General features: G+C 35.4%; 1 protein-coding gene across 3 annotated transcripts in view; it reads right to left on the bottom strand.

Moving 5' to 3' along the window:
* BtbVII (BTB-protein-VII) overlaps nt 1-16,924 on the bottom strand; it is a 37,103-nt gene that overhangs the window by 12,270 nt on the left and 7,909 nt on the right. For 2 of the 3 annotated variants that reach the window (XM_087351741.1, XM_087351742.1), the window contains exons 5-6: nt 13,868-14,070; nt 12,581-12,671 (exon numbers count right to left, since the gene is read on the bottom strand). In XM_087351741.1, the coding sequence (XP_087207867.1) occupies nt 12,581-12,671; nt 13,868-14,070 (294 nt within the window). Of the gene's footprint in view, nt 1-7,869; nt 10,569-12,580; nt 12,672-13,867; nt 14,071-16,924 lie in introns of those variants that run through there. The other variant, XM_087351743.1, reaches the window with a different exon arrangement.

Genomic DNA, 16,924 nt, shown 5'->3' with positions numbered 1-16,924 from the left:
GTACATGTCAAATAAAAGGTGATTTTAACCAATGATAATAGAATGCAAACAGTATTAAAATGAGTAATATATATGTTAGTGAATAACGATTATTCCACTCTTTTAACAGTTCAACCTGACAAATAGTAAGCTGAAAACAACAAAAAGAGGTTAAAAAAGTATTCACAAGTATTTGGAAACTGAATTGGAATAAGCCATTTATTATTGTAAAATAACTATAGTGCCGAAATAATTTTATTATTGATTAAAAAATAGTTAACAATGTCTTGCAGGATTAGCACAATCCTATTCTCTGATACTAAAATTTAAAATGTGTTCATGTATTTCCTCTCCTGTAGACATCTTCAAAAATATCAATGAAGTCAACAAATCTTTAAATATATAACTAACAAAATTTCTAGCAGTGTGGGAAAAATGTTAATGTTCAACTTATACTATATAAAGACATCCACAGATTCAGCATTCATCAGGTCAGGGAGACATAGCACCTAATAATTTGAAAAGTACTATTTAATATTTTAAATTATATTGTCACACAGGCTATACGCAGATACCAACATAGAAATCTCAGATTCCATTAAGATATCCTATTGAAGCAACTTTCACAATGCAATATTTTTATATATAAGAGCCAATTACCTGTAATTCCATTCCAGGCTTGTTTCTTCTGAAGGTTGCATCTGACAGCAACATTGTAAAGAGCATAAATTACTCTCTAGGAAAAGACAAACCAGGTATTGGGGCGAAAGGGGAGAACTGTCTCTCTTAAATGGGCATTAAACTGCTCTTGCATGAAAAATATAAAAGCATTAATGCAATACCACAGGGTAACATTTTTAGCTATTGTGTTGCTTGAACAAAAGTCATTTAAAACAGAGGTCAGCAACCTTTTAATTACTATGGGTTGCACTGGCTATTCACATCTTTTGTTGGGGGGTTCATAAAAAAAATAATAATGTTGTGGACAGTAACTGTATTTCTTTAACATAAAGAGTATAGATGGTATTCAATTGAAAATAACTAACAGCTATATTTCTCAATACAACTGAGTTTAATGTAATGACATTTGATAAATTTCAAACAATTACAATTTCAAGTCAATGTTAATTTTATAAAAATGTATTAATACCACAGTAGTTTTCATATTGTTTTGTTTGATTTATATAGTTTAAACAATGGTACAATGTACGGTTAACCAATAATGTGATTTTAATGTTATAGGTGAGGGTAATCACACCAAACTAGCAGTTTCCTGGAAATTGTTTATGAATCCTCTGGCAATTTAATCCCATTAGTACACAATTTCTTATCAAAGCCAAACATTTGGTTCCTAGAAATTATGTGATAAATTGAAAGGTGAGGCAATGTTAGTTTCTTTATGTAAAATTTTTTAGACTAAGGCAAGGTTCTTATGAAAAAAATCTTGAAACGTCACTGTACTGAGTATGATACAATCCTATAATCTCAAGAAACAAAGCAATCATTATAAACAGGTGCCAATGACTAAGGTTAAGGGGGTTCAGCATGATGTGGTCATGACCTGTTCTAAAGTAACAGTACATGAAGAGACCAACCCAGGGGAAGGGGGGGGGGGGGGTTTGGAAAGAGATTCTCTTCAAAAGAATATTCACATTTAAACATTTGCCCATGAAGAGGCCAGACTCCTATATAAGATGCTAACGTGCCTACCAACTTAGCTATGTATGATCTTGAAAACACCAGTTGTACTTGGTATTTATAACCTTGCACACAACAACGGACGAGAGAAAATTAAGTTTCACTGTCAATGTAAAAATACGAATACTACATGGGATCTGAGGTTCTCACAGCAGTGAGGATGTCTGTGTTGGTTTTCTGGATTGTAAAGCTATGTGGACGTGTAGGTACATAAAATGTTCCTCCAAAAAGTTGGTATCAACCTAGAAGTCTACATGGCATTTCAACCCAAAAGACCAACACTAACAATACTAATACCACTTTAATTTTCTCTTATTTGTCATAAAATTCTTTCCCAAGGGGGTTAAAACAAGAATGGCAAAACTTATCAACACACCTGAAATTCTAACATAAGTACATGAATGTGATAAAATGTTATAAATGCTCAAAGAGTTTGTATTCATACATCTGTAATTCTGTCTCAAAGTCCCACTCACTAACCCTCATTTATTTATTTATGGTTCCTTGTGAGGTCTACCACTCAGGTGATGTCCAGACAATACAAATAATCCATGGGAAATAACTAGGCACTATTTATTAACGAGTCCAAAAAGTGTTTCCTCTTTATTTACAAATTTAGATTTTGGTATCAGTATTCAACCACAATAAATATAAAGATGTAACATTCCTTTCACATATTTTAGTCACCTCATAATGCATTAATTCCTAATTTAAGTCATAAAATTTTTGTTTAAAAATAGAGCAATTACTATTCCTTCTACACAGCAACAAAAAGATAGGATTTAACATTTTATAAAATGTTAAGTGCAACATGTTTACAGTCATAGAGAGCACTTCTGGAAACTTATTTAATATCAGTCAGCTATAAAAGTACCCACTTTGTAAAAGGGCGACAAATTTAATGTATTTTATTGTGTATTAAGTGATAAACAATGTCATTTTTAACTGCACTGAAACCTCTCCACAAACACACTCAATGGTGCTCAATTACACAGTTCACTGGTAGTGAAATGTCTTACAGTTGTGAACAGTGTCAACATACTGACTGGGTCTAGAGCTCACTGGGTATCCCATACTTAAATAATATCTATATAAAGTCATATGGCTCACTCCGTACTTCTTGCCAGCTGCTATAAAGCTACATTTACCACTGCGAACATCTTCAATGGCCTGTAAAAAGTTTTGGGTTGTTCCTTTTCGCAATCTAAAGATTTGCGTTTTGCGTTGGGACAGAGAGGTGAGAACTGAACGACTGCCCGTCTGCCGGAATGATGGCGCATAGTCTGTCAATGAAAAACATGGAGCAGTAAGCACCCGGTCTAAGAACTTAGGATGAGCTTATAACAATATCTCAAAGAAGGAAAGCATTATTTTAGAAATTAATTTCTGGAGTCAAACCTATTCATGTAAAATATAACTAAATGTTTACAAAGATTGTTTATCACTATAAAATATAATATTTTCTAGCATTACATTAGGCACACGTCTAAAAATACAGCACCTTTGTGTTTCCATAATTTATACAAGGGAAATTACAAATCTTGACTTGTATAAAATGTAACTGTCAAAACTATACACACATTGGCTAATGGGATCACGTACTAATGGGCTAACGCAATCTGGGGAACAATTAAGTAAGAAAGTTTCTCAGCTCTTCTACCTGGACAGAATGGTAACAGCTTTACACAGTGCCATGAAGTGCACAGGGGCATTCAAAATATGACAGCTGCTTTGTTTATGGTAAATTTGTCAAGCTATGTGGCACAAATAATCCAGAACATATTCCATGGAACTCCTTTGTTGCTGACAATAACTTTCTTCCCATCACTTGTGCTTATGACCTTCGCATGTGATACATTAAGTGGTACAGGATGACTATATAATTTAAAATGTGTAATATGTGGGGCAATAACGAACCTTCTGCTGATGCTCTCACACTATCAGTTTCATTTCTTAAACCAGCCTCTTGAAGAATCAACTAACATCATTCAACATAAAATGCATGTTAAATAATAAGAGAAGAATAGAGTATGAGCACAGAGTAGGATAACAGACCTTTAAGGTTTTCAATATTTACTTGAACAACGATTTCTAATCAGCAATAAACACCATAGTTTTGTATTTGAAATACACCACAGAAGGTAAAAACTGAATAAATTTAGATATTACCATTGTAAACAATGTAGTTTCCATTTACTGCTGTTTGGGGGTTACTGCACCTTTATCAGCTTCACAAAAACAATATTTAATGAAATATTACTTAAGTTCTATTTTAAATCTGTCTCAATGCCTAATGTCAGTTTGAATAAAATAATTCAATTTTCAGTACAAAGGTTTAAATTCTTATAAATCTTCCTTAAATGATCCTACATATATACAGCAGTGTCAATTATCCAGTATCTGTGGGCTCATAATGTCTCTAACAAGTCATATATTTTTCTTACTACCTGCAAGCGTCTTATATTGAGTGCAACTCAACTCAACTCATCACCCCCACTCCTTCATGGATACATAATAAAAATATAAAACAAAACAGGAAACTGAAACTCTGATTAAATGACTTAAAGAAAGAATGTTTAGTAGTTTTTATATATGTTTTTCAATATGAATACACATGTTTCTAAGAACAGATATGTATTCCATGTTGCTTAAATGAATGATGATAATTCTAATAAAATATAATTTGTCGTAACTGTGTTTTTTGATTATCCAGGCACCTGCTTCCCTAATTGCCACAGAAATTCAGTGCTCTACTGTAGTAATATCAACCAAAGTTTGCCTCAGTATGAAACTATACAAAAAGTCTTAAAGTAAATTCACCTTCAGTATTATTATCCTTGGAATTCTATTTAATTCATAATAAATACTAATGTCAATGCTTTCTCCAAGGCCTGAGGTTTGTCTGTGAAATGGCTTTCAGATACCTGATAATTCAAATTCCCTTAATCAATATTCTGCTGAAGAACTTTACCCAGAGAACTTTCTGCCCAATGCTGACACAAAAATGATCACAAAGACTCACTGAGCACACAACTAATATCACAGCCTAACCAGTTTTTTGCCTTGCTTCTTTTAAAGACTGGTGTTAAGAACTGTCTATATAACTGCTCTGCCGTATTTTCCAAAATCATTTCCATAACCTAATTAATTGCAAATTGTCAATAAGGGACATGCCTGTCTGAAATTCCAGAATCTGCATATGCATTACATAATATAGGTTTCTAAACCTGTATGTGTAATTTACATACTGAACATGTCACAAGTATTCTGACCACAACAGACTTAAATTTTTATTTAATAAAAATGAGAAGTGATGATACTAGCCATCAGAAATTATAAATATCATATTTAAAAATTCCATCATACTGATGGTACAGAACTTCTAAGCTGTGTTAATGAATGTGAGGTAAGAAATCATGTACTGTTTAATAGGAAGGTCAATGTAAGTAAAAACAGTAAAGATTTACAGTTGCATATAATCACTGACAAAGATCAAACACAACTTCTCAATAACGGAAAAATGAAGATAAACAGATATCAATCCCACTGTTATTAATTTTTTTTCATACCAATTGTTCTAATTACAATGTAATGGATATTCAGAATGAGCCAGGATAGCTCAGTCAATACTGTGACTAGCTATGGGCTGGACGACTGGGGCAGGGGATTTTTCCTCTGGCCTCTGCGTCCAGACCAGCTCTGAGGCCCACCCAAACTGTCCAATGGGTACCAGGGTCCTTTCCCTGGGATAAAGCATGGCCGAGGCATGATGCTGACCACCACCCTCCTCTAGTGCCGAGGTCAAGAATGAGTAGGAGCTACACCCCCCCCCCCCAAGTGACCTACATGGAGTGTATCAGGAATGCTTTACTTTTTAATAAACTTCTCTGCCTGTGACCTACTCACTATATTCACAGTGGACATATCCTAAATTATGAGAAAGTGGATTTCCCATCTTTATTATAGATATAACTACCTATATTTTATATCAAGGTATATTTTACCCTACTACAGAGTTCTCACTGGATCTGGGCAGGTAGGATTTGCCTGGCTACTTACACCTTGTACCCATCATTCCTAGTGTTTTGTAAGCTACCTTAAAATTACATACAGTAACAGTGTAAATTAACCTTACATTTCCAGAAAACATAGGTACAGAAGATGATACACCATAACAGACTGAGAAACATTTCTAAAGACTCTATTGGCTTCTATATCTATAACTTCGTAATATGAAATATTTTTGCAAAAGTTCTAAAAACATTTTTAGAAAATGTCTCACCTCTGTAAAACTGTTCTACTGGACTTCATCCATTGTCTAAATTATAAATAAAGTCACAATGTTTTGGAACCTAGTTTCTGCTTCTTTCTTCAGGTAAAAAGCAAAAGGACAGAAAACATTTATTTGGCCCCTTGGTTAAGCTAGCCTCAGACCTGGACTAAGGCTGTCTCAACCAGGCGACCCAACTGATAAGCTTTCTGTCCTATTACTTTTTCCTGAATACAGAAGCAAAATTCAACTTCCAAAAGTTATGATTTTATTTGTAATTTAGAAAAAAAAAACAGTCCAAGAACATTTTACTGAGTATAACACACAACTGTCAGATACCTTTAGACTTCATCAATGTTTAACACCGATTTGATAAATTTAAACTTAACACAGGGGCCATGATCATGTATGTAGCATATCCAAAACCATGGTATAATGAATAATATTATTGTACTCTAAATGATAAACAGAGTGAAATAGGAAAATCAATGTCCTGATTGATGATATACATACTGAAGACATTAAATATGCAAAAATATTGAATTCTTAAATATCATCATGATTTTCAGTAACAGAAGATGGGCAGACAGAATCAGAACTAGAAAAGGTAGATGAATCATGATAAGGAGTGCATTTAGTAAATGTATTCTTTCCAGTGTTTGCCTCCCGATTTGTTAAAATTACTGACTCTGAAATAGACAAAATGTGAAAAATTAGCTCTGAATTTAGATGAATAGCTGAAAAATGGATATCATGGGTATATATAAAAAATAATAAAATGAGCTTTATTCATTGTTCGTTCTCATGCGGCTGGAATACTGTTATTGGCTTCTAATCATTATACGCTTGTGGATTTTAGTAACAAAGACAAATGGAAGAGGGAAAGGGAAAATCCTGCACAACATACAACTATTTCTCCTATAACATGATAGCCACTCCTGGAAAACACCATGTTATGGAAAAAATTGCAAAAGAAGCTGCTGGTTCAATTGGATTTAGGGAGTTAGGGGTTGAGTGATCGGGAACACCATCACATATGTAATTTGTCTACAGCAGGTAATCATGTTACCAATTTGAATACATTACTCTGGCATAAGTGTTTGATGATAATTTTAAACAGAAAACAATGAAAACTGAAATCCTTTAAAACACGTGTTTATGATTTACTTCTCCGAATTTCTTTTGTTTGCTTTATTTAAGCTGTGTTATATACGAGGCTCGTTCTTAAAGTAAGTTTCCCTGGGGCCGTTTACAGAAACAAAACACAATTTCATGGAAATATTTATTGCAACAGATACAGCAAGTGTCCAGCTATTTTTCAACATATTCGCCACCGGAATCGAGACATTTGTCATACCGTGGGACCAACTTTTGAATACCTGTGTCGTAGAAGTCTGCCGCCTGGGATTGGAACCACTGTGTGACAACCATCTCCGCCTCTCTGTCATTCTCAAAACGCTGACGCTGACCGGACAGGAATTTCTTGAGGTGTAGGAAAAGATGGAAATCACTGGGAGCGAGGTCCGGGCTGTAGGGTGAATGATTAAACACCTCCCAGCTGAACTCCTGCAGGAGACTTGCTGTCCGTCGAGCCGTGTGCGGCCTAGCGTTATCACTGACCGCACTTCACAGTCGGCGGGAGCTGGAATAAGAACCTCCATCTTCAACAGCTGCAACGATGCTACTGTGAGAACGCGGGAAGTACCGTTAGTGCATGCGCCATGCTACGTCATTGCTCTATCACGTACGCACAGTCGCTTCGCTCAATATAAGGTTTGCTAGCTGTGGGACGAGTGGGAAACTTACTTTTGGGACGCGCCTCGTACAACACACATCTGCGTCATGGAAACAGCTTTCTCTTATGATCCAACCATGCTACATCCAATATATGTCATAAAAACATGCATAAAACAATAAATGACTGAAAGTACAAATTTGTTTGTTTTGTTTCAAGCATGGAAAAGTTCTAAAATGTTCTTAGCATTACATACAAGAAAGATACTTCTTTAGCTAGCACATGGTTCAGAAAGCAAAAATCACAATGTTGTACTTAGATGTATTGTTGGCTGATAAGTTTGGGAAAATAAGTAGCCTGTAGAGGTTGGTCAAGACTGCCTGTGCTTGTGGTGCAGAGACTCGAGGCCATTGTTGCCAGGTGTCTGCAGATACTGTAGTAAACCCTTTCACCCCATGGCTCTAGTTTGAGCTTGGGCTTGTGAAACTGTCCACATTTATGGAGGCACATTAGATAGCACGCAAGCATGAGCCTGAGTCATCTGGATGCACTTTTAGAGAAAAACCATATTTTAAATGAACCTGATATTTTAAAATTGTCATGTCATTTTTATTCATATTTTCTTTTTCTTATGAACTTCAAAACAACATGAATGCATAATTAAACAAGTTTCTTATGTTTTATCATTAAACTATACAAACTGTGCAATTCAGAAGTAATTCTCTTAAAAGTTTCAAAAGCCTATAGTCTATTATGCAAGACTGTTATATAAGATAGTCTTCACTGATAATAAATATTATTTTATTTAAAATTTCTACCATGTGTTTATGTATTACCTACTGTCAGTAAATTCAGCACAGAACTACCAAAGAGACATATCTGGTGTCTCAAGATCACACACCCAGTAAAAATATGTCTAATAGAATAAAACTAAATATAGAGGCCTCCATAATCTTCATTTCCAAACAATGATGCTATGGCCGATGAACATTCCAAGTATTACCTTTATTTTCAACTTTTTACTGAACATAACAAGCTTCAGTTCCCAAGGAAGCATTTAAAAGCTTTTGCAACAGCAAACATTTTACTTAAGGCCAGACTCAAACATAAAACACATATCCAGGTCTGGCAATTAAATAACCAAACTGAATCTGTAACAGATCTAAATGTATGTAAGTGCATTACCCGTAAAGGATGTGATTAACTTCAAAATAATTGCCTTCTAACTTTACACGTGTATTGCAACACATCTGCTTTGTCTGGAAACATTGCTCAGTGCATATTCAAGGATTCACACTTAAACACTTTAACTTTACATACATGTTTACCTTCAGGAACATGAAAAAGTCAGGAAAGTATCGTGGATATTCTGATACTGGTATTTTTTTCTTTGTCAAAACTCACTTTACTGAAAAGTGCCATGTGGAAAAACACATTACCATGATGCAAAATTCATTTGCATTGCCAAAGACTTAGTTTTCTTTTTAAATAAGCTGCTATAAGAATTCCAAACTTGAAATTAGAATGCTTGGCAGACTTCTTGTTAATGATAAACACATTCCTTTCATATAAAAAATACAGACCACCATGATTTGACCATTAATTCTGGAATTCACACCCTTTTCAGTCTCACAGCCTCTGGACTTCCACTGGAAATGTATGCATTTTGTTTGCGGGTCATACTGGAAGATCCGAAGTTATTCCTTCTCCAAAAACTTTATGTAAATATCAGTGGAATTTTTATCTAGTTTCAACTGAAAATTTAATGTTAATTCTATGTTCTAATAAATAATCATCTATCAAATCACTGTGGCTTACCACAACCACAAAACAAAATTGGTTCCAAAAACTGAACTGGTGAATCATGCAGTCATGAGAACCAACACATGCCACCTCACCAGTGTTATGAGTTGCTGCACGTATCATCAGTCTAGTTATATAATTATCAGATCTAATATATAATAAAACATATTATTTCATATCAAAGGACTATGATACACTGTCATACACCTTTACATCTTTTCATATCTGATATTAAAACATAACCAGTACGAAGCTACACCACTGAAAGCACAAAACCCAGTTTCTTTCATCACTTTCATATCTGATTATAATTACTATTAATTCCATGATGAGTGCTTGCTGATGAATTGCTCAAGTTGCTGGCATTATCTTGTGGCCTTTGTCTTGAAGGGGCTGGAGGTCCTTGAGGATGTGTAAATTCAACATGATGTGAATCCAAAAATCCTCCAACTTGCATGCTTGTTGCAGGTGGTGGAGGACCCATAACTGAAGTTGCAGTTACATTTGGAGAAAGTTCCATCTGATTAGACGCTGGAGGTGGCATAGATGAAGGCAGATCTTGTTTCATACGTGCCTTGAGACTGGGTCGAGTTACTGGGTACCCACGCTTCTTATATTCAAGCCAAAGAGTACGGTTGTTGACACCATACATGCGGGCAGCCTTGCAGAATCCAATACCTCCATAACGAACAGCTTCCAGTGCTCGTAAGAAATTCTCCTCTGACTGGGGATTAATACTGCGCTTTCGACGAGATGGAGAATTTTGTCCTGAGCCAGCTGATATAAAAACTGGACTTGAACATGGGCTAGGGCAAGGGCTTGGACATGAGCTAGGACATGGGCTGGGAGGTGTTGCAGAAGGAGGTCCATATGCACTCATAACAGCACAGGAGGACATTGGCAGCATTTGATGTGGTTGGTATGCATGCCCAGCATATTGAGGGATATCCCTTCGAACAACTCCTGGGTTGGGAGGGGGCTCTGGAGCACAGAAGGCAGATGAAGCCTGAACTGACAGACTAGCTTGACACGACGACAGAGCAAACCGGGGATAACCATGCTCCAGCAATGCCCATTGTAAGCCTGGAGGAGTAGAACAGGTATTAGGGAAAAAAGAGGAATATTGCATTTACATGGCACAGATACATTGTAGTAGTATCCAATTTTAATATGTATCAACAAAAAAATAAAAAATTAAATCATGCCAATATAGGTACTGACATGTGAAGTATCTGTGCGCCATGTAAATGGGTTAGGATTTTCTGGATTAAGAAATAAAGTCTGTGCAGGTAAAGGGACAGAAATGGACGCACTGCTAAAATGGTTTTCTAACGCTCAGTATGTGAAACTTAACTCACAAAAAGAAAGTAACTGCTGAAACTGTTCTGAAGCATAGAATAACGATTTTGGTTTAAAATGAAACACAGTGACTTAACCCTGAGAATATCCTATACAATTATACCAATTCTTATACATAAGACTGAAATCATATTAAGATACTACAACAAATCTGTGCCAGTAAAACAACTGATATTTACTTTTTTTTGCAACTGAAATATTACTTATCTCTATCAACAGCATGCAACACAGTAATGGACCAGCAGTCAGCAACATGATGAAACCATTATGTGCACAAAGTGCACAAAAAACAGAAGCAGTACTATTTTATTTCAGAAAAACAATCAATTTATTTAAAACTGCAGATGCACAGGCATGAATGTGTGTCTTTACTAACTGACAATAAAGGTTAAAACTGTCAAATCTGAAATTCCAGGTTGAAAATAGTCCTGGGAAGAGTTAGAGTAGCATCATTTTACAACATATTTTCCAGGTTTAATAATAATAATAATAATAAAAGAGAGAGAGAGAGAGAGAAGAAGAATAAATATGGCAGTATCTAGTTTTATAAATTAAGCAAACAAGCACAACACTGCAATGACGACTGAATTTATTGTGTGCAATACTGGTATATTTCCTGATGAATCATTCAAACAGGAATCCAGCTCCAGTACTAAATTAATAGGACTCCAGCAAAATAGATATTCACTGCACCATGGAACCTGATATACACATAGTATATCCACCTTAGATTCCACAATTTGCCTGGGAATTTTTAACAATCTCATTTACAATTCAGTCTCCTAGTTTAACTTGCATTATGGCAAGGTCCATTTCACCAGTTCTGCCTATCTAATTTTTATTTCCATATTTCATTTCTGTTCTGAAACAGTAGCAGTCAAATACAGTAAAGTAGAGCACTAGTCACCATAATGTAATGCAGAAGGAAAACAAACTGGTTTGTTTGGTTAGAAATAAGGAGTGAATGGACAATAATTGGAAGTGTCAGTGCAACACTGGCCACTTTATGACTTGGAGAAATAGCCCAGGTATCCACAAGACACGAGCTTGAGAGAGAGTACCATCTTGTCTAGACATGATGACAAAGAGAAAACCCTCTGCTCCTGCTAGAAACCAAACCCCAGTCATCCGGCTCATAGCACAGTCACTATAATGACTAAGACATCCCAGCTGATGGTTCAGCTATTTAAAAATGTTTAAAAAAGCTGTATATACATCACAGATGTGAGAAGTATGTGCATCATAGATAGGGCTGGAATTAGTGGGGAAAAGAGACAAGCATTTAATATGTGCATGACCCCTCAACAGTATAAATTTAGTGTGAATACCATAATTATTCAGTACTACATTCAATTAGTCCCGAGTCTTTATCCTGAGCCACATCAATCCAGCCTACAAAAGGACATGTTTACTGGTTCACATTCTCATGGTCCATTGTACAAATCTCAGTTCAGAGGCCAGCTATTCTGACATGAATTTTTGTGTTCTTCCTCAGGGAAAATGATGGGGAAGTGTCTTAAATTAGCCATGAATGGTTTCTTCCACATTCTTTTCAATTCATACTTAAAAAAAAATCATACCAATTGATGCAATGAAGCTGAAAAGTCATCATTAAGAAAACCAAGATTCAATAATCTCAAAGCAAACTACGAATTTACTGTATTAAGATCTACCACAATTTATTGTACTGTGGTACATCTACACAGCAGTGGAAATGAGTTAATGTTTCTACTTACCTTGTGGGGTTGCTGACTGCTGTGATGTTGATGGTCCTGTGTCTGCTATAGGAGGGTCCACTTCCCCTGCACTACTGTCTTGTGATATTTGCTATAAATCAGAAGAAACATATATCTCAGATCTTATGAATGCTAGATAGCTGTGAAAGGTTTCATATTTGGTCAGAGGATGTAATAACATAGCTGTTTATAATTCAATATCAGTCTTATCTTTGCAACAAACCTTTATGCATATTTATCCTCCTCATTCTACAGTAAGGGTGAAAAGGGGTACATTACATAATTAAACAGACAAATCCTACATCAAATGCAGTCAGTGTCTTCCTGAAATTAAATAATCTTCTGAAATATTTAGTCCATATTATCATGAGGGCTATTCAAATCCTGAACAGCATATATTATAAAAAGCTTCTACTGTTATTAAATTTGTCATAATCAAAACATTATTTGTAAAATATTTCAGGATATAATAATGAAAGTCAACCAGACATTCAGTATTTATTTAACATGCCTACACATATACACACAGTAAAATGTTACCAGTAGCTTTAATATCAAAATAGTTTTCACTCATCGATCCAACATTACAAATATGCATACACACGTACATACACACACATGCACATAAACACATTGCATATATATTGGTAGTAAGAGTTCTGCAATAATGCACCCTCTACAGATCATTACAAAATGTTTGTAAATAATCCCATTCATTTAAAATTTGTAAAAAGATACATAGGTAAGTGTACAAGAGAGTTGCATTCTAAATTTAAACTCTGCAGCAGTATGTCTGAATATGAACATTACAAATGGTCATACAAATGAACATAATTTCTAATTCTTCATACATCAACATCTATACGCAGAAATATGCCAATTTGTAAAAACAACAACTTAGTTGTTAATAGATATTGTTTATGGCTTAACAGTCCAATTCCAATGTAAGATTTGAGGTTTTCACAGCGGTGAGTATGAAGATTTCTTTCTTCTGGGTTGTTGTGATGACGGAGGCAGTATGACCTCTGAAATGTTGGTAAACATCAACCAGACTACACAGCACAACCCAGAAGACAGAAATCTTCAGTCCAATTCCAATATTATTTCTGTATTTACAATGTACGTAACACTTTGTTAGCTTTCAAATTTTAAACCAACTTTTGACTAAATGACTGTATCAAATCACAAACTTAAGCCCTTGAAAAAAAAATCTAACTGAACATTCTTCAAACAAATAATCTGAATGCCTTTCAAAATAAGACATAAAACAGCTAATGGATTACTAACCAATGTTAGTGGTTCATCTTCCACACTGTCCTGAGAGCCTTCCCGGGGTTCTGAATCAGTGCTGGGCTCCTGTGTACTGTTTCGTAAAGATCCTTCACTTCGACCACTCTCACCATCAGGAGTGACTGGAATGTGTTCAGGTTTCACCAATGCTGGTGATGCTACCAAGGTAATTTCACTTGGCAAATCCTCTGAAGTCCTTTCTAAATAAATACAAATAAAACCAATAAACTTGAACATATTAAACATGCATTCAGTGGTTAGTCACTCTAATAAAGACCATTGTAAAAAGTTAAGGAATAGATGAAAATGCTCTTTCGGTTTCATGTATTCCCACTTTCAACATTAAATGGGGACCTTCTCCTAAGAATACACTTTGTTCACAAAGCAGTAGTAGTTTGACATTAGAGGCAGTCCTACCAGGATTACACTGGTCAGAAATGCCTTTTTATAAATGCCTGCTTTCATATCAAACTTTAACAGAATTCTTTTGGCTGTAAGTCTGGAAACACCTGGTTTAACTCCTCACCGCCGAGTGGCGTAAAATTACGCCCGGCCTTTAAATCCTGGGGATTGCAGCTGTGCGTAGTATTACGTCCGGCTTTAAGCCTAATTTCTTCAGCTCATAACTTTGTAACGATTAATGCCAGCGCAATGAGGTTTGTAGCACTCTGTTGTGGAAAGTTTTCTGTGTGTGAAGATCCGGCAACCTTGTTGACAAACCCTTAAAGGACTACCTGGGAGTCTAAAAATAGACGACTGGCCTCAGTTTTACAATGGAGAACCCTTCAAGCAGTCGTGTGTTATTTGATGCTGAACAAAGGGCACTTCTAGACGAATTATTGGAAGTGACAATTATAGTAGCTCGGACACTGAGAGTGTAGACTTTGATTATACACAGTTGGTGACACCGGGAACGTTAGCGATTAGTGATAATGAGAGTAACAATGGTGGTGGCGAAAGCCAGGAAGAAATTGTAGAAGCAAATTCAGGTATTGTTTCCGGCAAGTATATGTGGGAAAATATAGAACCATTTACTGCTTCAAGAGAAGCATTTTGTAATGTATATGGTCCTCGGTTCGACACGGCTGGACGAGATGTCGTGAGTTCATTCGAAATCATTTTCGATACAGCTCTTGTGCAGCTCATTGTAGATGAAACCAACAGATATGCTAAGCAAGAAATTTCTAAAAGTGCCCATCCTCTCACATTTCGATCTAGGATTAGGAAGTGGCAAGATGTCACAGTAGACGAAATTTACGTGGTTTTGGTTCTATTTATGTTGATGGGCATTGTTCAAAAGCCTACAATCAGATCTTATTATGCAAAGAACCGGCTGCTGTACACTCCGTTCTCAACTTCTGATCCATTTGCTCCCATTGGTCACACACAGAGAGCTCATCTTATAAGGTAAGATTACAAAACCATCTTTTAAGAGGATTTCAGTGAAAAATTCATAATTATATCTCATATAGTTCAAAAGTTATGGAAAAAAACGTATTTTACAGCAAAATGTAAACGGGCATTTAAAAATTACTACCGCCGGAACAGCACAACAGCGGTATATGCTGGGTATTTAAAATTCCGCGTCAACAGGTTAACACAAACACTAGACCAACTTGCATGATTTCCAAGTGACTTAAACTGTTACTGAAATCATCGATTCAATTGGACTGAACATTTGAACTAAGGCAGCAGGCAGGCATTGTTAAGTTCATCCCATAATTTTTTGTTAGAAAAATAAGTAAAAATAATTGTGCATAACTTTGTAACGTTTCTTAAAGTCCAAGAAATGCTGTTTAATGTATACATGCACGCGCACACACACACAGTGTCTATAAATTAGCAGACAATTTCAGAAACTTAATAAACTTCTGTGACAACATGTGAAAAAACTTGAATGTTGTGTGACTGTTTTGTAGTATATAGGTTTCTGTATACATTATAAGTAAATAATTATACACTCTTCAAATCATCCACTAATTTATATACACTGGTATATGTGTGCGCATGCACATATTCATGCATATAGTGTGTGTGTGTATATATATATATATATATATGTGTGTGTGTGTGTGTGTGTGTGTGTGTGTATGCACACATTCACACCAAAGAAGTAAATTTATTATAGAGAGAAAAAGTGCTATGATGTAGTTACTAACTGTGGATTTGGTAACTCTGTTCTCTGCAGGAGACGCTCTGAAGTTATTCTATTCTATTCAATTCAATTCAATTAATTTATTTACGTGTTTGCCAACAGCAAGAAGCCAATAACAGGCAAACACAGATAATACATACAATAATAATGAAATAATAATGGATAATAGTAAACAAACGGATTAACTAAACTTATACATGTACAGTATTAAATGTAACTGCCAAGTACAGGCAAACCCAAAATAGAAACAATATTAACACAGAGCAAAAAATGAAGAAATATAAATAAAAACAAATAATCCACCTAGGGAACACTAATATAATTGCACAACTTTAACGAATATAAAAAGACAGATAACGAAGCTATATCATTTCCCTTGTTGAGAACGTTCGCTCAAGGGAGACAATGTTTCCGCTAAATACGTCCAAAGATTTACATACGTCATTTGCAGCGATGACGCACCTGGCTGAAGGACTATGTCTTAGTGCACTGCTCACACTAAAAGTAGAAAATTCTCTTATTTGCCTCGCCGGCACACGTAGACCAACAGCGTCCATAATGGAATGGCAATTTATTTTGCACTTAAATACATTAATAAGAAATAACGCATCGAGATGTCGTCGTCTGGAATAAAGTGTTCTAAAATTTAAAGTAGATAGGATCAGTTCATATTTGCGGGGGATATTAAACTGGAAAAATCGGTAATTGCACAAACTGGCAAATTTTCTTTGAATATTTTCTAATTTATTGGAATCTGTCTGTGTAAGATTATTCCAAACGACCGAGGCATACTCAAGCTTTGACCTAATTAAAGCATTATATAAAACAACAAGACTGTCTAGAGAGGAAAAATTATATGTAATGAAACGAATAAGCCCTAAGGTCCTTAGTGCCTGGTA

The sequence above is a fragment of the Zootermopsis nevadensis genome, unplaced genomic scaffold (assembly GCF_977971745.1).
Source record: "Zootermopsis nevadensis isolate Lab colony 2312 unplaced genomic scaffold, Znev_1.0 Znev_ptg000020l, whole genome shotgun sequence".
Taxonomy (NCBI): domain Eukaryota; kingdom Metazoa; phylum Arthropoda; class Insecta; order Blattodea; family Termopsidae; genus Zootermopsis; species Zootermopsis nevadensis.
Note: the sequence above shows the minus strand (reverse complement) of the source record. Positions and strands in the feature narration are given on the sequence as shown.